The sequence below is a fragment of the Macrotis lagotis genome, chromosome 3, assembly GCF_037893015.1.
Source record: "Macrotis lagotis isolate mMagLag1 chromosome 3, bilby.v1.9.chrom.fasta, whole genome shotgun sequence".
NCBI classification, from domain to species: Eukaryota; Metazoa; Chordata; class Mammalia; order Peramelemorphia; family Peramelidae; genus Macrotis; species Macrotis lagotis.
The window spans coordinates 2,406,255-2,429,104 of NC_133660.1; the positions used below are offsets into that span (position 1 = coordinate 2,406,255).

General features: G+C 33.6%; 1 protein-coding gene across 4 annotated transcripts in view; it reads left to right on the forward strand.

Moving 5' to 3' along the window:
- Positions 1 to 22,850, forward strand: part of GRID2 (glutamate ionotropic receptor delta type subunit 2) — a 1,800,826-nt gene that overhangs the window by 1,568,268 nt on the left and 209,708 nt on the right. For all 4 annotated transcript variants that reach the window (XM_074228050.1, XM_074228051.1, XM_074228052.1 and 1 more), the window contains one exon: positions 8,970 to 9,165. In XM_074228050.1, coding sequence (XP_074084151.1) covers positions 8,970 to 9,165 — 196 coding nt within the window. The remainder of the gene's footprint in view (positions 1 to 8,969; positions 9,166 to 22,850) is intronic.

Here is a 22,850-nt window from a genome sequence, read left to right on the forward strand (position 1 = left end):
GGCATAAAACCTAATGATCAACTACAGAAAGGCAGAAATAGTGAATTTCTTTCTCAGATCATATTGCAATAAAAGAATTGTGGAATTTGACCAAAGACCAAGGACTATTACCTTTAATTTTTTTTTTAAAATGTCTTATTATGTAATTCTGCTCTATCTCATACTATATGTTTCTTCCTTAAGGATATGATTTCTCTGTCATAACATTTAACTTAGATCGAGCCGTACTATGGGGATGATGTAAAGACTAGCAAACTTCCTTCTGTGGGGGATGGGGGGAAATTGTAAAACTCAAAATTGAAAAAAACTTTCTAAAATTAAAAAAAAAAGAGACAAGAAAAAGCTTTTACAGTGGAGGGAAAGAGGGGAAAGGTATGATGGAGACTGAGAACCTTATTGTCATAGGAATTGATTCAAAGAGGAAATAACATACATTCTCAATTGGATAAAGAACTCTATCTTATCCTGCATGAAAGTAGAAGAGAAAGTGGATAAGAAAAAGGTAGGGAGTGATAGAAGAGAGGGAAAATTGGGGGAGACAGTAGTCTGAAGTGAAACCTTTTAGGAGGGACAGATAAAAGAAGAGAAAAATAGAATAATGTGGGGGGAGTGGAATAGAGTGAAACACTTTAGCCAAAGTAAGTTGGGGAAAAAATTTTGATGCAGGTTTCTCTGATAATAACCTTACTTCTCAAATAACTAGAGTTAAAGTGAATTTGTTTAAAAATACTAATCATTCCCTAAATGGTAAATGATCAAAAGATAAGAATAGTTGTCAGATGAAATAATCAAATCTATCTATAGCCATTTTAAAAAATAATTGGATAAATGCAAATTAAAGCAATTATGAGGTACTTTTATTATATTGACTCCTAGAACAGGAAAATAACAAGTTAGAAGGAATATGGAAAATATGACATTTTCACATTGTTGGTGGAACTGTGAACTAAATTCAACCATTGTGTAGAGCAATTTGGGACTATGCATAACGAGCTATAAAACCCTGCCTACCTTTTGACCTGGAAATGCTACTACCAGGTTGATATCCATACAGAGATAAAAACAAAAATGGAAATGTACAAAAATATTTATAGTAGTTCTTTTCTAGTGGCAAAGAATTCAAGATTGAGGGGATGCCCATCAATTGAGGAAGGACTGAGCTAATTGTGGTATGTGATTGCAATGGAATAATATTGCCCGTTTAAGAAATGATGAGCAGGATGCTCTTAGATAAATTTGGAAAGACATATAGAAGAAGCTGATGCAAAGTGACATGTTTTGTATATGAAGATGATCAACTACAAATGACTTGGCTATACTCAGCTATACAGTGATCCAAGACAATTCTTTTTTTTTTTTTTTTAGTTTAGTTTTTGGGTTTGTTTGTTTTTTTTGCAAGGCAATGGGGTTGAGTGATTTGCCCAAGACCACACAGCCAGGTAATTATTAAGTGTTTGAGGCCAGATGTGAACTCAGGTACTCCTGACTCCAGGGTCAGTGTTCTATCCACTGCGCAACCTAGCTGCCCCAATCTAAGACAACTGTGAAAGAATTATGAAGAAAAATGCTATCCATTTCAGAGAAAGAATTGATAATGCCTGAGTACACATTGAAGAAAACTTTTTATTGTATTTTTCTACAATTTTTGTTTGTGTTTTCTTTCCCAGAATTACTGATACAGAAATATGTTTTGCATGACTACACATGTATAACCTATATTGAATCTCTTGCTTTCTCAATGAGAGTAATGGGGAAGGAGCAAGGGAAAAAATTGGAATTCAAAAGTTTTAAAAATGAATGTTAAAATTGTTTTTACATGTAATTTGGGAAAAATAAAATACTAAACACTTTAAAAAAAAGAAAGAAAATCACCAAAACATCTACACCCATTAGCACAGAAAAATGTTTCTTTGCATATATCCCAGAGATTAAAAAATAAAAATAATTCATATGTACCAAAATATTTATGGTAGCACTTTTTATAAGAGTATAGAATTGGAAACAAATAGATGACTGTGGGTTAGATAATAGCTTAATTAACTATATTTTACTAATATGATAGAATTTCATTCTACTATAAGAAAAACTATAACTATGATGAATACAGAGAAGCATGGAATGACATGAACTGAAGTAAAATGAAATAGGAAATAGAAATAGGAAAATAATATGCTCAATGACTCCAAGAATAGAAATAGGCAAAATCAAAAAATGAATTGAATGGTATGATATTATTATGATCAAGTTTTGCCCTGAAGATAAGTTACTAGAAAATAATTCTCCCTATTTCTTCGTATAAGTGAAATACTAAGGATGTGCTACATGCATTTTTTTCTTTTTCTTTACTAAACAATTTTCCCCCTTTTAAACATTTTTGTTATGTTTGCTTTTCATGAGGTAGAGCAGGAGAGATATTTGGGGTTATATAAGTAATTTAAACAACCCAAACAACAAAAAATTATTTTTAAAAATATATAATTCATCCAACCTGAGTGCAAATTATGTTGTGATACCAGAAGCTTCCTCAGATCAGTTTGCAGCTCAACTGTGTTTTGGTTATAGATACTTAATAAATGACTGTTTAATTAAATACTATGATTTCCTTAATGTCTAATTAAGGATTTTCTAATGAATTCATGGGACTAGTGAGATCTATTACCAATAACAACTACTAGAGTGCAGAAAAAGTTAAAACATGTCAGATATGGAGGGAAACCTAAATTTTAATGCAAAATTTCAGGCTTAACTTTCAGTTAAGTTAGATTACCTACAACAAGATTTAGATTTAGGACACTTGAGTTTTAATTCTTGATTTTATTCAACCTACCTTCATGATCTAGGAAAATCACTTAATCTCTAAGCCTCGGAGTTCCTCTTTTGTCTGTTACTTGCATAACTTTCCTAAAAGTTTATTGGAAGGAAAATTCTTTACAAGATGAATAGCATCATATGAATGAGAATTGTTATTATTTTAAAGGTCACTAATTCATTAATTCATTCAATTAGAACTAATTATATGTTAGATTTCATGCTAGAAGCTTAACCAAAGATCAAGAGGCATATGTTTTTGGTCGTCATTTTTCAGAGACCATCATATGCCCAGAGAAAACTTAATATAAAACACATACAAAATAGACTTTTATAAAAGCAATTTCTGGTGATAACAACTAGATAGTATCAGGACAAATTTATTCTTATAAAGGAATTCTTAACATTTAATGTGTTGTAAACCCCTCTGAGATTCTAACAAGTCCTATGGACTACTATGAACATAACTCAGAAAAAATATCTTTAAATGCATAAAATATATAATAATAAAAATAAACCTTTTAATGTTGGAAAAAGTTGTATTTTTTTCCTCCAAGTCCTGAAATCAGTCCCTAGATCCTTTGTGCTCTGCAAACTCTGAATTAGAATCTTTACTCTAGCAGGAGGCATCGTACCTGAGGATTCCATGAGACAGAGGTAACGAGGGAATCACAGGAATATGGGATAGCCTCTGGAAAGATGCAGACACCATAGATAGAATGGAAAAATGAACATGGGCAATTTTGGCAAGAATGACATGCTTGGGGTGGCTTGGTGGGGCAGTGGATAAAGCACCGGCCTTGGAGTCAGGAGTACCTAGGTTCAAATCCGGTCTCAGACACTTAATAATTGCCTAGCTGTGTGGCCTTGGGCAAGTCACTTAATCCCATTTGCCTTGCAAAAAAAAACTAAAAAAAAAAAGAATGACATGCTCATGCAGAAGGATAATGTTCAATAGTCCTGAAATGCTAGGTTGAAGGCAGCTTATTAAAGACATAGATAAACATGTGTTTCATTCATAAAATGAGAAGCTTTAAACATTTTTGAGCAGGGAAATAAATCTGGTGGTTATCTGGAGGATGAATTGGAGAAGGGAGAGATTAAATTCAAGGAAACTGTTTAGAAGTTTTTAAGACTAGTGAGAAGTAATGAGGACCTGAATTAGTGTGGTTATGTTATGAGTTTTCTTATAATTAGGGGAAACATGCATTGCATATTGTTGAAATATTATTGGCTAAACTCAGTCATTGGATTCACAAGGTGACAGAGAGGAAAGAGTCAAGGATGACTATGAACTAATAATTAGAGGAATAGTAGTACCTTCAACAGAAATAGGAATGGGGGGATTAGGCTTTGGTGGAAGGGTGACAAATGCAGTTTTTGTTGTTAATTAGTTGATGAACTATGTTCAACACCTCATCCCCTCATGTGTGGTTTTCTTGGCAAAGATACTGGAGTAGTTTGCCTTTTTCTTCTCCAGCTCCTTTTCCAGATGAGGAAATTAATTGACTTGACTAAGGTCACATAGCTTGGGAAGTGTCCGAGGCTGGATTTGAACTCAGGTCTTCCTGATTCCATGTCCAGCACTCTATCCACTGTGCCATCTCACTGCCCTTTTAAGAATACCAACTGCAAAAAAAAAATTTAATGTATTTTTATTAATTTCACTTATTTTCCTAGTTATTTTAGTCATTTGGGGAGATAACCTTGGATTTCATTGATGTAAGGAACTCCTCATGTGGACATTTTCTCCACCAATATAGAACAATAGTTTGTCTTGTAACTTATAGACTTAGAGATTATTGCCTAGGACACAGAAAGATTAATGTGTCCTTGGTCACACAGATAATATGTGTCAGAAAGAAGGCTTAAAACTCCCAATGCCTATGACTGTCAGGCTAAAGCTTATAGTCCTCAAGAGCTGAGAGGTTAAGTGACTTACCCAGGGACAAATAGCTGATATGTGTCAAGGGAACACTCTTAAAATGAATGATAGACCTATTAATATATCCCAGTATTTTATTTGGACTATATAGAGAAGCAGCATAGCATGATGGATAGAACTGACCTCAAAGCCAAGATGATTTAGGTAGATGTCCTCCCTCTGACACATACAAAGAGACTCTATATTAAGGCATTTAACCTCCTGGTGCCCTGGGTTTCTTTTTAAGATTTTAAGGTGTAGAGAAAAGACAAGATTTCACCAATTCAGCCCCTTTTCTTATCATATTTAAGTCATGATACTATATTGCTGATTCTCATTAGTTTGTAATCAGCCTCTCTCAGAAATTATTTTTTTGGGGGGGAAAAATGCAACCTGAGTTGCAAAGGTATTAATTTTAGGAGTTTATGATAGAATCTAAAACCCTATTAGAATTAAAATTACAACAAAGCTTCAATCAATGGAACTTATTTTCTGTTTCATGTTTCTTAAGCATATATCTCCTCTAACAATAAGCTATATGCATGTACTTTTCTTTTTGTCATTCAGGTTTTCTCACTTATACTAGTTTTGGCATGTTAAAATGGAAAATGACAAGTTTGACAGACTGTAATTTTTACTGAGGGTATTTCAGAATTACAGTGGAAAATAAACAAAAGTCATCTGTTCATTTATTTATTCAGAATTGCTAAGTAACTTCTGTGTGTAGAACCCTGTTCTGCTGAGGGAGATGGAAATTCAGGATAATACCTAATTTCTCTGCTCATTAACAGTCTACTTGTGGGATGAGTCACGTACACAGAAAACTATGATATGCAATATTAATGACATACTAGAATATTCCGGAGAAGCTTTTATACACTAATGGGTCATCTGCCTACTGAGAAAGCTTATTCCACTTGGAAGATAATAATAATACAAACTGACATTTAAATGGTGCTTTAAGTTTGTACCTTAAAACATTATCCCATTTGATTCTTGTAATAAACCCAAGAGGTAAATTCTCCAGATATCATTTTTACAGTGAAGCTTTTGGGCAATTCAAAATGTGAAGCATTTTTTACTTATATTTAACCAAAATTGGTTTCTCTACAACTTCTCACCATGACAGAGCACTTACATAGTTCAAGACAGAAATCATGTTTCTCCAGAACATACTATTCCTGCTAACTTTGTGTCATTGCTAACCTTTACTTCTCCAGCTTTTATAAAACATAACATGAAGATTTGCGAAACAATTGCTAACATTGATTTATATTATCTACAGCAACCCCGTCACTTTTTTTAGCATTACTTTTCATTCTAAAGAAATCTAACCTTCACAAATGATGCTGCCTTATGTTCTTCCCTTTAGATAAAGTCAAAATTTGGCATTTTATGCTATTGACATTTCCCGGTAGATTGATTTTGATACCACAATTTCCATACCATGATTTCATGTTAGGTTTGGAAGAGGCAGGGTAAAAAAAAAAAAAATGAGAAAAGGGAAACTGAATATTCAAATTTTGCTATCATGAAATTTAGGTCAAATGGTGATTAAATACATTTGTTTACAAATATCCTTAAAATACTCCTCCCATAATATTAATGTCACCAAATGAAAGCCTTCTGAATAGTCATTATGCAGCTTGTTAATTTTTTAATAATGTCTAGGTAGCAAATGGCAGTTTTATACTGGTCAAAATCTTAATATACCTCAGTACGGCTTCTTCTAATCCAGATATGTCTGGTTCCAGCATAAGCCTATATGGCTATCTCTATTTGGTCCTTGAGTTATTTTTTTTAAATAATGAGTCTTGTTTTCACTTTAAAGTGCTCTTACTCAAACAGTAGGAAATGTGTTAAATGTTAATATTTGATATGTTCTCATTCACTACTCCAGACAATAGTAAATGTGCAATAAATTGTTCTTTGGAAACAAAATTCTTATTGAAGCAATATAACAAACATAATTATGGTTTATTCTAGGAGCACCTGCCCTCACAGAAGTGTATAGATTTGTAGCCCAGCCAAGACAAGCTTTTGTTATTATTATTCTGCTTAGGTTTCCATTATTTATATGAACTCTCACTTTAGTTTACCTTTTCCAATAATGAAATTAGCTTAAAAGCTAAAAAATATACTTGGAAACTCATTTTCCCTTAGATCATGAAGACTGGTAGTCCATGAGATAATTCCTCCTCCCTCTTTTCATTTCCCATTACAGACTTATTAATAATAAGGAATTATTAGTCTGTCAGGAAATCACAAGTCATTTTTTCTAGAAATTCCAAGGAAGAGATAAAAAATATTGACATGATGCCAAGGGATTATTTCCAACTTGGGAAAATTACTGTATTTTATAGTAATTTATGTAATATTTTTAGATTGTTTTAGATAGTTTAGGTGATGGTTATGCCAGGAGCAATCAGTGCATTTTAGAAATTTTTGTGCGTGGATCACTGGGCTTAGAATTAAGAAGACTCATCTTCATGAGTTCAAACTTGGTCTCAGATACTTACTAGCTATGTGATCCTGGACAAGAAACAACCTTATTTGCTCATTTTCCTCATTTATAAAATGAGCTGGTAGAGGAAATTGCAAACACTCCAATACCTTTTCCATACAAACACCAAATGAAGTCACAGAGTTGGACAGAACTGAAACAACTCAACAACAATTATTTAAAAATTATTTAGCTACATGGAGCTCTTAAAAATCACAAGTTATTTTATTAAGAGGGAGGAAATCATTAGAAACCATGCTTCCTAAGAGTATTTTCCTAACACATAGTTCCTGAAATGGGTTGAACATGTATGAAAACAATTACTGCCAATTATTACTCCCCACTGTTCATATCCTATTACAGACTATAAGGGATAAAACTTTCAGGAAATCATTAATCACTTTGCAAATTCCTAGGAAGAGATTAGGAGTATTTACCAGATGAATTTCTTTGCCGAGGGACCATTTGTGCCTTGGAGAAATTACTGTCTTTTTTTAAAAAATGTGTTTAGGGGGTGGCTAGGTGGCATAGTGGATAAAGCACTGGCCTTGGAGTCAGGAGTACCTGGGTTCAAATCTGGTCTCAGACACTTAATAATTACCTAGCCGTGTGGCCTTGGGCAAGCCACTTAACCCCATTTGCCTTGCACAAAAATAAAATAAAATAAAAATAAAAAAATAAAAAAAATGTGTTTAAATACCCAGAGAATATAAAGAATTTGTAGCATGCCACCATAATGCTGGTTACCTAATATTTACATTTAAGCATAAAAGTCAGCCATTAGTGTTGAATGTGTGAAACATTACTGAACATTGCTAACAAAGTTGGAATGTGTTCCCATAGTTATTCACAGCACAATGATTTTTCAGAAACCTTAAACAATACTCTGAATAATCAGTTCATTTTTCTCTGTGTTTTAGTACAAAAATTAATTGTCTGATAATGACTCATTATACTACATTAGGTAAACTGAGGTTCACATTAGGTTCACATCTGCTACACCAAAGTGTTGGTATACTAAGTTCTAAAAGTAGGAAATCCATATACATTTATTTGTATTTCCTTTCCTTTTCTATAACTGCTACAAGTGTATTTGGAATAGATAGTCTTTTAAAAATTACTAGAGCAAATATAATGAACAAACCACTTAGAGGTCATAAAAAATAAATAAATAAATGACTGAAAATTATATTACAATGCTTCCCCAGAGCATAATGTTGAGCTCTTACATGAAATAAATATACATTTCAGCTGAAAACATATTGTTTATATGAAACAAGATAGCCAAAATAATATGCTCTCTACTAGGTTAACTTCATCAATCCCACTAGTGCCTACATAGAGTATTTTGCAGCAATATTGAAATAATGATTTTTAATCTTTCACCTTTCAGCTTGTTCTCTGGTAAAATACAGAAAAAAGGAGAAATTACTTCAAGTTATTATGTAATTGTCTTCTAATTTAGTTTACTACGTTGTAGAAACCAGAACTTTCTCTCATGAAGAAAGTGATTATTGTTTAAAATCATTGCCTAAACTTGTTTTTCTACTTATAGTTACAAATGTAAAGACAGTTCTCATAGCTTTCACTTTTTTTCCAAACCAATCAAACAAACCAAGGACCTTGACAATTGTCTTCACACATGTTGCATTAACTTGCCTCCAGCTGTCTATTTTGGCTTGCTTGCAGCCATGATCTCATTTGTCTTATCTCTCTTCTCTCCCAACAATGAAGGTCTCTCCAGGATCTTTCAAGGCAAACAGATATTCCTTATGGCACTGTCTTGGACTCTGCAGTTTATGAACATGTTCGCATGAAGGGGATGAATCCTTTTGAGAGGGATAGCATGTATTCCCAAATGTGGCGAATGATTAACCGAAGCAACGGATCAGAGAACAATGTCTTGGAGTCTCCAGCAGGAATTCAAAAGGTACTGGTTGAGACTTTCTGGTGAAAAAAAAAAAAAACATTTTTTACCATGTGTTGGAATTGTTTTGTATGGGATTTTTTGAGGACTTGCTTGTTTCTATGGGTTCTACTTTCTACCTTCATGTTCTAGCTTAAATTTAAATAGACTCACTATACCAGGACAAGGAATAGAAAATTCTTTATATTTTTCCTAATGGTTTCCTTTTCAATGAATTTTTAAAAGTGTAAATTTCCCCTAGCAATTTGAAATTGCTTTTACTTAGAAAAGGGTAAAGGAGTAAGGTTGAAAAGGTTTTTCATCAGATCCCAAACCACAATAACACTGCAGCTCTATCTTAATAATGAAAACCATTTTGTTCTCTACATTTGTTTTTAATATTTTGTTGTTGCTTTGTGATTATGAGACTAGTTTATCTTGTCAAAACATACTTACTTGGGGTTCTGTATGTTTACCGCAAGATAGATTTTTTGTATATTTTTCAAAATGTGATTTAAGTAGCAACTTTTTCAAACTAAGCATTATTTCACTGGTCAGCTGTTAAAAATGTATTTGCAGGCTAATATGTTCAAATCATTTTGTTAGGTAACTGAAAGAGTTTCACAGCTTATAAAGCTATCAAGAAGTATTTAATTTATCAAATTCTTCAAGTATCTACTATGTTCCAGCAAGCAGGCTTGGTAGTCAGTATGCAAAGACAAAAATGAAAAGTGTCTCCTTCCCTCAATGAGTTTACATTCTACTGAATATTTAATAGCTTAGAATAAATGCATTACAAATGAAAGTCAAGTAGGACTTAATGTCCTAGTGAAGATCATGATACACTAGTAGGATCAGGGAAAATTTGCATTAAAGTTGAATCTTAAACAGGGCAAGAATTAAAGGAAGAAAGAGAAGGAGGACTATTGGGAATAGTCTGAGACAATGCATAGAGAATGGTGATGTTTGAGAATCAGAGATTCAATCATTGAATTGAATTGAAACTTGGAACATTTTTTCTGTTTCTGGGTGGTCTCATAATGGTATAAGTACAATTTGACAGGAAATGTTTATGAATTTAAGCAATAAAAATGATTGCTAATTTGTATTACTTTTTCCCTAACATTTCCAAGAAAAAGTCATAAAAGATGTCTTTATAAGACCATAATAGAAAATATCAAGAGGAATGAAGATGGCAAAGTACAGACTAACTCCCAGATAAAATTCCCAATGTTCTCCTCTAAACAACTTCAAAATAAAGTCTAAAATCAAATTTTTGAGTGGCATTGCCCATAGAAAGTCAATGAGAGATATTTATAAAGTCTAGGATAACGTAAGAGGACCATAGAAGAGAGAGAGGTCGTTAACACCAGAATATTCAAAGGCCCAGAGGACAATAGAAACACAGGAGCTAGACTTTGGATGCAGGCTTACTGGCAGCAGCAGCTTCTTCAGTAGCTCTCAACTCAGAGATGGTGAGGAGGTCAAATAATTGGTCAGAAGTTCCTCCTTCCTTCCTTCCCTCCTCACTTTCTCCTTTCCTTCCTCCCTCCCTCCCTTCCTTTCTCCCTCCCTCCCATCCCTCCTTCCTTCCTCCCTCCTTCCTTCCCTCACTCAAACAAGAGACTCAAGATTATCACAAAAAAGAAAAGATGAAAAAAGTAATTATAATAGACTCAATAAACTGTTTACATTTCTATATGAGAAGATAATATATGCAATTTAAAAGAATTTTATCATTATTAGGATAATTGGAAAGTGTCTACAGAGAAAGTGTGAGTATGAGTTGATTATATTAGGGTGTCTCAAAAAATGTTGGAGTGAGAAAGAGGGATGTACTGGGAAATTGGGAAGGGAGAGGTAAAATGGGGAAATTTTTTTCTCACACAAAAGAGACCCATAAGCAAGGAAGAGATGCAGACGAATGCTGCCAGCATTTTCCATGTCTCACAACCTTCAGCGATATTATGAGAGTTTCCTTATACAATTTCAACCACCTTGTGAGGGCTTACCTTGTGAGTTCTCCATAAACAATTTTTGGGGGTAAATGCATTTGCATTCAAACAACATTGCCAACCCATCAAAGTTATGCTTTCTATAATGGAGTCTAAGTGCTTAGAAGTTCAGCCTTAGAAGGACCTCAGTGTTTGGTATCTTCTCTTGTCAGGTAATCTATAGGATCTTCCTGAGACAATTCATGTAGAAGCAGTTCAGTTTTCTGGTAGACTCTCTGTTTCACACATATGTAATAGTATTGGCATCAACAGAGCTCTATAGAGTTTTAGTTTAGTAGGCAACGTGATACCTCTTCTCTCCCACTCTTTTGGAGCCTCCCAAATGCTAACATAGCTCTGATAATTCATGCATCAACTTCATATTCTATGTAGACAACATTCACAATTTCTCTCTTTAATGTGATCAATTATTCCATCTATAGATATGCTGACTGATAGAGGACCTCTGTTTTCTTGCTGTTGATTGATCTTCTGGAAGATGATCATTTGCCCAAGAGGGGCAAATGCCCAAGAGACTTTGGAAGGGCCAACATGGTGTTTGGTACCTTTTCACTCCAGGAGAAATGCCAGGAGAATTGATATTTGTTGACCTTTGATACTGTCAGTCATGAGTGTCCAAAGAAGGTCATTGTGAAACTGGGTTGCCCAGAGAAGTTTATCAGCATTGTATGCCATTTTCATGATGGCATGCTTTCTCAGTAACCAAAGGAGTGTGTTTGCTCTCCTGTTTTCTCAATATTGTTGGATGTCTTCAGTGAGAAAAAAATGGCATCAATATTAGCTTCTGTACTGTTGGTAAATTATTTAATTTGAAAGAAAAGGTAACAAGCCAAGACCAAAATGGAGAGTAAGATGGTGCATGACATTTTGTTCACAGATGATTGCACCCTCAAGACAGCCTCTGAAGTTCAGATGCAATGGAGTATGAATTGCTTCTCTACTACCTGTGATAATTCTGGCCTAACAATTTTAGCCTGATACAATTAGTAATAATTGTGAATGTGAATGGAATGAGTTAATTCATAAAATGTTATATAATAGCACAATGAATTAGAATCAGAATCCAGCATTATGTTATATAAAGGGAATACATTTGAAACAGAAAGACATAAGTAGAATTAAAATAAAGGACTGAAGCAGAATCTTTTATATTTCAACTGAAGTCAAAAAAAGGCAAATCAAGACAAAGCATAAGCAAAAAATAGGCCTAATTAAAACTCCATTTTAGCATGATAGTATTCCATCACCATAATATGCCATAACTTGTTTATCCATTCCCTAGTTGATGGGCATACCATTATTTTCCAATTTTATGCCACTATAAAATGGCTGCTATAAATATTTTTTTTCCATTTAGATCTTTTTTCCTGAAAATTTTATTTGCAAAAAGGTACCATAGATAATGAAGTAATATCAAAAATTTTATAGCAAGTTTTTTCTGATAAAGCCCCATTTCTCAAATATATATAAAGAACTGAGGCAAATTTGTAAAAATAAGATCCATTCTTCAACTGATAAATGATTAAGTATATGGTCAGTTTTCAGAAGAAATCAAATCAAATTGTATTAAAATGTTCTAATCGGTATTGATTAGAGAATGCCAAATTAAAACAAATATTATTTATTTGTATTATTTATTTATAGTATTACCTCACTCACATCAGAAATGACAAATGAGATGCTTGAAAAGATGAGGGAAAATAGCTTTATTAATCGACTACTTATAAAGTAGTGAACTGGTTCAATCATTGTGGAGTATAATTTGGAACTATGTCCAGGGAGTTATAAAATTGTACATACCCTTTGATCCAACAACCCAAGAGATCAAAGGGGAAAAGACCTAATATTTATATCAGTTATTTTTTTGATTGCAAAGAAATTGGGGAATGACTGAACAAGTTGTAGTGTATGATTGGTTTGGAGTACTAACATGCTATAAGCAATGGTTTCAGAAAAACCTGGAAAGATATCTATGAACTGAAATAAATTGAGGTAAGAAGAACCAGGAAATAATTCTACACAGTAAAAACAATGTTGTAATATATGATCAACAGTGGAAGACTAGGCTACATTGATCAATAAATTATCCAAGATGTTTCCAAAGCATGTGGGATGAAAAAAATTTTATCAACTTCCAGAGAGAGAACTATTAAACTCTGAATACAAACTGAAGTATAATTTTTTCACTAACTTTATTTTTTTTACTTTGTTTTATGATATGACTAATAGGGAAAATGTTTTACGTATTTAACATGGATAATTAATATATTGTTTGCCTTCTCAATAGATGGGAGAAAGGTGGAAAGGAAAGAGAGAATATGGATCTGAAAGATAGAAAAGAATATTTAAGAGATTTTGTTGATGAAATGTATTTTGAGTTAGGAAAGATGTAAATCTTGTTAGGAAAAAAACCTACCAGCTCAGCCAAAGTGTACTGATTTGGGGGAGATTACTAGATTAGAGTGCTTCAAAAACAGCTATATATTTCAAGTACGCTTTATTGAAGAAAACAAACCATTTTTCACATGTTCTTCTGGTAGAATGGGGTGTTTCTTATTTCTAATTTTTTTACAGAATTTTCATGAAAGAGACTTCTTCCATAGCATCTACCATAAGGGTATACAAATTCTTCTTAGACATCTCCTAAGAAGGATATTCATGATTTCCTAGGGCACTTTATTTCATTTTTGAAGAACTCTGTTTATTCTTTCTATGTAAGGCCAAAAGCTGACTCTATGGTCTTAGTCCTGTTTTCTAGAACAACAGAGACATGTCAGTCCTTTAACTGTTTAAAGAAAATTATGCGTTTGCCTTTGCTCTTCATTTCTAGCTTATACATAGTCCTTTAACTTCTTTTGGAGCATGCTTTATAGCCCTTTTTCAAACTTAAAAAGAACTGAATCAAAATTTTTAAAGAACTTTATTGGAGAAATTTGCTCCAATTTTCTCCCAGTTTCCTGATTTTCTTCTAATTTGCTTTTGTTTCTATAAAATATTTTTTTAATTTTATGTCATCAAAATTATCCATTTTACTTCATGTGAATCTCTATCTCTTGCTTCTCTCTATCTCTTTTCTTATCATAGACCTGAGAGGTAATTCCATACATGCTCTCTTAATTGGTTTTTGATTTCATGTTCTATTTCTAAGCCAGATGCATATTTTGAGCTTCTCTTGCATATGGTATGAGATGATGGTCCATGCCTAGTTTTTACCAAGACATTTTCTAGTTTCCTAGCAGTTTTTTTCCTATAGTGATTTCTTGTACCAATAACTGGAAGCTTTGGGTTTATCAAACACTAGGCTACTGTGTTCTTATTCTGGACCTAAACTGTTTGACTGATCAACTTCTTTTTTGTCCAATAGCAGAATAGCTTGAGACTGGTATTACTAAGTAGGCCACCTTCCTTCACATTTTTTTTCATTGATTCTCTTAGCACTCTTGTCCTTTCATTCCTCCAAATGGGTTTTGCTATTAATTTTTTTCTAGCTCTATAAAATAATTCCTTGGTAATTTTATCTGTGTGACACTGAAAAAAGTAAATTAATTTGCTGTATTTTTTCATTTTTATTTTATTTTATTTATTTTATTGACATGGCCTACCCATGAACAATTAACATTTCTCTCATTATTTAGATCTGTATTTGAGTGATGATGTAATAAGGTGGTGTGGTGAGTAGAGCACCAGTTTAAAATCAAGAGGACCTGAATGCATATGTGACCTCAGACCCTTGACATTTACTAGCTGCAAGTCACTTAGTCCTGATTGCCTCACATCCAAGGTCATCTCCAGTCATCCTGATACATATCTGGTCACTTGTCCCAAATGGGTCTGGAGGAGAAAGTGAGGCTGGTGACTTAGCACAGCCCCCACACCCTACTCAAACCCAATTCACATGCTTGTCATAGCATCACCTCCCTGATGTCATGGTCTTCCTCGAGAATGAAGGACAAAACATCATCACAGCCCTTTCATTCTCCTGTTTGCCCCCATCTAGCAAGAGGTAAGGGAAAGGGAAGGTAATAAACATTTTTAGCTTACCATATAGTAGCACTGTGCTAATTATAAATATTATCTTATTTGATCCTCAAAAGATATGTGCATTATAAAGTCTCTTATTTATTCCCATTTTATAGCTGATAAAATTGAAACAAATAGATTCTAGGGCCAGAAATTGAGTAAATGTTTGAGGCTAGATTAAAACTCAGATCTTCCTGACTCAAGGCCCAGCTACCAACTGTCTTTATGTTTTGTTTTGGTTTTCTTTAGGTTTTTGCAAGGCAAATGGGGTTAAGTGGCTTGCCCAAGGCCACACAGCTAGGTAATTATTAAGTGTCTGAGACCAGATTTAAACCCAGGTACTCCTGACTCCAGGGCCGGTGCTTTATCCACTGTGCCACCTAGCCACCCCTACCAACTGTCTTTAAAGGATTTCTATATGAATACTGTCATTTTTAAGTAGCAGAATAAAATTGCCTAAGATGTATAATTCCCTATAACCTCCTTGCAAAAAGTTGATGCTGTAATGAATAGCCACAGAGTTGACAGTGACTATAGCCTGGAGAGGGCAGAGAAAGGAGCGCATGCTGAAAGACTGTCATATGGTAGACAAAACCACCAATTACAGAGGCATAAATGATTCTTCTATTAACTAAAAAATCATTTCTATGGTTAATAAATATATGTTTAATGGAAAAATTCCTCATCAAAATATCAAGCCTTTAGCTGAGTTGGACAGTTCACAATGACCTAAGTGTCCTAGAGGTCCCATTCCTCATCTCACTCCAAATATTTCTCATATAGTTCCACTGAACTGCCAGATAGATTATGGGATTGATTTACTCTTTAAAGCAAACATTTGCTATCAGTTCTTAGTCCAAAAGACAAGAGTAGGTCACAGATATGAGGTGAGAGTATCCAGTATAAGGAGCACTTCATAGGGAGATATCATAAGCCAAAATAAATCACCAAATTAAAGCCAAGTAAGTATTCAGGAGCCAAGAGGACACAGATGCTGAAAAACAAGCAAAGCAAAATATTACAAGATTATGTAGATGCAAGACCCAGGAGAACACAGATGAAGCAAAATAAATGAGTCAAAGGCTGTAGGGGCAGGTTAAGGTCCCAAAGGATCAGCATTAGAAAGTAAGGTAAATAGATGAATGCCACTGCCCAGGAAAATGTCTTGACACTAGTTAACCTATCTCAAGCAGGAAGATTATTTTAGACTTCATTTGGAAGAAATTACCAACTCTAGGAGGAAGCCAAAGTGGAATGCAGCAACTTCCTGCACCTCTAACAGAAAGGACTTTCAAAGAATTCATGAGTTACTGGGAATTAAAAAAAAAATCACCTTTGATGATAAATAAATTCTTCCAAACTTATATGTCAAGGTTTTTAAGTCATTTAGATCTGCCAGAGTTTGCAGTCAGGTAGTATTTCCTTTGGGAACCCAAAGACAAGAAGAATGGAAGGAAGGGAGGGAGGAAGGAGGGAGGGAAGGGAGGGAGAGAGGAAGGGAGGGAGGGAGGGAGGAAGGAAGGAAGGAAGGAAGGAAGGAAGGAAGGAAGGAAGGAAGGAAGGAAGGAAGGAAGGAAGGGAGGGAGGGAGGAAGTATCTGAATAAATGAAACTAAAAGGGTACTGAAAACAAACTTCAGCTAAGTCATATGCCCAAAAGCAGAATTGATTTTATTCATAGAAAATTCACAAACAATACTATCTTTGCTTTAAATAACATAAACTCTCCCTTAGAACTGTACAATGTGACTAGGCATGGTGAAGGATGACAACACATATCTATATATTAGCAAAGCATACTTTCAACAAGGACAACTATGTCAGCTAGCGCCATGGTGCTAGGAAAATATGCAGGTAGGAAACTTTTAGGGGAAAGGTGGAGCTGAAAATGACTAAAGAAAAATAAAAGTAAATAAAATCTTTCACTCTGAAGAAATGATAAGTTGACTAGAACTGTCAGAAAGATAGATTGAGGGCAGTAGTATAGCCGCATTATTTTTTCTTGTGCCAAATGGTTTTTTTTTCAAATAGTATGTTTTACTTCAACATCACTAGCATGTAGTTGGAGAGCATAGCTATTGTTTCTGCTCTGCTAAGGCTAAAAGCTTTAAACCCACAGAAAAAATAGGGAATTGTACCAGTCAGAGAAAAGTACAAAGGATGTACTTTCTAAGGATTCCAAAATTTTGAATATCTAGAGCTGTGTCTGTTGTTTTTATTGTTTGTTTTCATTCTGATGTTCTTTGTAAGTCCCCATTGTTTTCAATAAAATCTTGGAGGCTTAAAATCAAAATGTAGATTTTTATCAAACATTAGTTATACCACCCAGTACTGGCAAAAACTAACTCATAAGGCAGGTCAAGTACATAAAGCAGCCGTACAAATCAACCCATGACCTCAGGTCAGAAAAAGAAAAAAAGTTCTGTGGGTGAACCATGAAATTCACCTACTGCTGCATGTGTCTGTATGAGCATGGCAGATATAAAAGTAGCTGCCAGTAATAAGATGAGAGCGAAGGATAAGACTGAGTATTCACATGCTGCATTCTCACTCATCAAATGATAAAAAAAAAAATACCTACAGAAAGTGTAGGAGAACATAGGCAAGAGTTACACAGAATTAGGTATGGACAGATTGTAATCTGATTAATTTAGAGTTTATATATTAATCCTATCAAACTATCAAATAGATATTTATTAAATAAATAAAAGAACAAAATTCCTTCAAAGAGCAAAATGAAAGAAAAAAAGCATGTATTAAACCTCCAATACATGCAAAGCATTGTGCTAAGTACTGAGGAGACAAATAGAAAAATAAGACAATCCCTGCTCTTACAGAATTTACATTTCAATGGGAAAGACAACACATATGGACAGTTTTGTCTGCGGTTCAGATGGAAAGGTCTCATGGTGATAGTGATGTGGTGATGCATCTTCTTTGATGTCATTTCCAATGATATAATCATCTCATTTTCTGACATGGAACCATTTGGCATTGCCAAAACTGTTGATCATGTCTTACTGTACTGAGTCCTTAGTAACTATGACTGTGGTGCCTATAGGAACCAGGTTGCCTCTCCATAGACAGTGCTTCCCAGTATGATACTGAGGGCATATGACCCAAAGCATGATTATTTCATGATACTTTCCAAAGTATGATTATTTCTTAGATTCAAGTTCTCAAACTGTTCTTTCAAGATGGTTAAAGTGGTGGTGATTGGTCGATTGACTTTCCTGATACAAGCTACCTAGGGTCTTTCCCTCAGGGGGCCATGCTGTTTTACTTAGTTGAGTACAATCAACTTAAATTATCTGCTTTTAGCTTTCATAGTTTGTGAATTGAAATATACACCTAGGTCTTATATTATGAATTATATGGGTGCATTTGGTGAGAAAGGATATATTTACTGTAATAGTACCTATATCCCTTAAATATTCATTGAAGAGTCCAAGAAAATCTATTTAGTCTTAACCTTATACTTTTTCCTACCTTGGTTAATCCATAAATATTCTGTAGCTTTTAGAGTTCCTTGGTTCTCTTTCCATTCTGAAATACAAATACTTTATTTATTCCCTTTTTGCTCTTTTATATCCTGTGTCCTTGACATCTGCTCCTTCTTCCATGAATCTTTGTTCAGTATTCCAGAAACCAGTGACCATTACATTATATTTTTTTGTGAGCAGTATGGGCTACAAAGGTATTGCTTGAAATCACACCATTGTAAAAACTATATGATGTTCTTCATATATTTTCTTCTCATATTTAACTCTGTACATAAAATATTTAACATGTATAGAAAATGTGTAGAAAAGCATTTTGTTATTGTGGTATTGTATAATAGCTATCTATCTATATATATACACATACATAAATATGTATTTCACTTTTCAATTTCAAGATATTCTTATTCTCAGGGAAATATTCATTTCCCTCTTACCCTCTTTGCATTTTATATTTGTGTAACTAAATTCTTCTTCCATGCCAATGTTGATACAAGCATAGGTTAAAAGAGATCAAAGCTTTCCTGAATCATGAAGCCAATATGTATGGTTTTTGCTTCTACATTTAAACCTAATGACAATGACATAATGAATACAGCATTGAATATGAAGTCAGGAATATCTGAGTTCATATTTTGTATCAAGCGTTTTGCTTTCTGGAGGGAAAAGGACTTTTCACCAGAATTGTGAAATACTATGCAATACTCTGGTTAGTTATTGTTGTATAATTTTCTCTCTACCAGAAAACATTAGTATTTTGCAGCTTTGAAAATTCTTAGGACCCTCACAGTCCTATTCTTGAAGTATGTTCTGGGAAAGCTTCACACTTCTCTATTGTTCATTTCAAATATGATAGGTTGTATTGCGATGAATGCTTGGACCAAGCTAGGTACTGTTCCAGAAATGAATGCCATGTCTATTGTCTTTAGAACTGGTTTAGAGATAGCTGAGTTTAGAGATGCTCAGCACCAGAAAATTGGCTACCAAGTAATGCACCATTTTGATTGGGGTGACTCATGAAGAGTCTACTAAAAGGAAAGTACAAATACTGATAAAATCATGGACTTTTCAAGTTGAAGTATTTTGTGTATAAGATTAATTTAGTTTCCCCTAGTGGAAGTATGTCATTGAAGCATGTTGACTTGGAAGTCATTAGAATTCCAGTTAGAATCCTGCCCCTGTCTCATGTAAATAAGCCAAGTTAGGTCACTTAATTTCTCAGATGCTCATTTCTCTCATCTGAAAAATGAGTTGTATACACTAGATGATTTCTGAGGTCTCTTTTATTTCTAAATCTGTGATCTATATTTCTGCTACACCTTATAGATTAAAAATTCCCTGAAGGTGATTCCTGTTCAGTCTGATCCTCTGTGATCCTGTTTGGAGTTTTCTTGACAAATGACTTGGCCATTTTCTTCTCCAGTTTATGATGGAAAACTGAGGCAATCAGGGTTAAGTGACTTTTCTAGAGTCACACAGCTAGCAAGTGTCTGAGGCCAGATTTGAATTTGAGTCTTCCTGACTTTCAGGAGAAGTAGTTTCCACTGTTGTGCCACCTACCTAGTCCTCCCTTATTTTTACATCATCTTTGCATCTCCTCTGTACCTCACATAGTTTCTCACAGATGAATAATTCTTCATTTAAACTGTTTAAGTAGGAATCAAAAGCTTTAATTAATGATGTTTTATAAAATAAGAAAATAGCATCTAGAGAGAGAGAATCTAAAAAAACATCATTGAATGTATTAAAAAGTTTCAGTCTTCTTTATTCCCTTGGTCTCAAAAATTTGCTTCCTTTCTACTAATTACATTTTTCTAAGTTTGTAGACCAAAGTTTACTGATCTTAAGATAAACTTCATTTTATATTTCCAGACAAAAGCTTTCTATCTGGATGTCAATAAGTGAAGTCTTAACATACAATACTTTATTATAATTTTCACTTGATATACACAACCAGTTCATAAGCAAACCTAATTGTCTAACTTGGAATCATTTGAATAGAGAGCTAAGTCAAAAGAATGTCATTCCCTAGTTTATAAATGGTTAAAGGTGATGGTCAGGCAGTTTTCAGATACAGAAATTAAAGCTATCTATAATCCCTTCATTCAGGATTAGCACATACATGTAAATCCAGGTTTTTCTTAAATTCGATATGGAAAAATATGCTCTAAATCAGCAATAATTAGAGAAATGCAAATTAAAACAACTCTGAGATACCACCTCACACCTATCAGATTGGCTGATATGACAGAAAAGGAAAATGATAAATGTTGGAAGAGATGTTGGAAAACTCGGATACTAATGAACCCTTGGTGGAGTTGTAAACTGATCCAACCCTTCTGCAGATTAATTGGTAACCATGATGAAAGGGCTATAAAACTGTGCATACTCTTTGATCCAGCAATATCACTAATATATTTGTAATCCAAAAAATATCATAAAATGGGGGAAAGGATCTGCATTTATAAAAACATTTGTATCAGCTCTTTTTTGGTGGCAAAGAGGTATATGAATGAAATGGAATGCAATTGTACTATAAGAAATGAAAAATCTGGAAAGGCTTACATGTACTAATGCTGTGTGAAGGGAATTACACCAGGAGAACACCATCCATAGCAACAACAATATTGTGTGGCGATCAACTATGATAGACCTAGCTCTTCTCAGCAATACAGTGATCAAAGATAGTTCCAAAAGATATGTACTCACAGTAGCCATAGTCACAGCCTTTAGTATCCCAAAGAGACTTTATAGAATTCTCTATGGGAGTCCTTTGTAAATTTTCCCCTTTTGAATCCATTCATTTCAACCTCATAGAGTTAGGCAAAGATGCAGAAAAAGAACTATGGAATCTGAATGCAGATCAAAGTATACTAATTCACTTTTTTGTTGTTGTGGTTTTGTTTCCTTTCTAGTGGTTTTTCCCTTTGGATCTGATTCTTCTATTACAACATGACTAAAATGGAGCGATTTTGAACATATATTACATATATAACCCATATAAGATTGCTTGCTTGCTGTCTTGGGAGGCGTAGAGGGATGGGAGGGAGAAAATTTTGGAAATCAAAAACCTTCCAAAAAAGAATATTGAAAATTATCTTTACATGTAATTGGGAAAAATTTATTTAAGTGAAAAAAGGGAAAAATAGGAAATATATGATAATAACCCTTTCTTTGACCTCCCTATATTGTGACTTCAAGATTCATTTTCTCATAAACTTTCCCTGATAATCCTACCAAAATCTCTTCTTCTGAATTTAATTTCATATTTTATTATGTTCTTCTATCTTTATGTATTTGTTTCATGTGTATTATATTATCTTTTCAAATCATCCATATCAAAGTCTAGGTCACATAATTCTTTTTGAATTATCATAGGGACTAATATAGTGATATTGTAAATGCTTAATCATTGTTTTCAATTTAACTAAATTGAAAGTTTAGCCATGATGTTTCACACCAAAGTTTTTTTTGTAAAACATAAGAGATCGAAGTGGCCCTCAAATTTGAAGCATGTGTTTATTTTTAGACCAAGTTCCTAGAAGCTAGAACTTTGTAAATAAAAAATGGACTGCAGGATTTGTCATTCCTTAGATTTAATGTTATGCCTCATTTTAGCTCTAGTTGCTCATCTGGGACATTCTAACTGACCTATGACTTACTACTGAAAATTTATTTACATTGGAGTCAAAGTCACTCCTGCCAATTGGAAGTAGATGCTAGAAGAAATATTCTAACACTAAGATCCAAAGTAACAATTTTAGCTGGATTTTAATTCTTATATGCATGTTCATATATATATATAGATATAGATATAGATATATATATATATATATATATATATATATATATATATATATATATATATATATATATATGACCAGGCACTTGGCAATCACAATATAGGTATATGATGGCCCCTGAATTACTAAACAATAGTCATTCAGTATTTTTCCTTTCTAGATTATAGCTGTACCGACCCCTTCTTTCCTCAAACCAATGTATCATTTGTTTAACTATTTCAACTGGGGTCTCAACAAATCACATCAATATTTAATACCTAAATAAATCGCTTTTTGACTAATTTTCTGTGTTATAGAATCAAAGAACAATAGAATTTTAGAGGTGAAATGTCACTTTAACCTCATTTTTTTTATAAAAAAAAAACTGAGGCA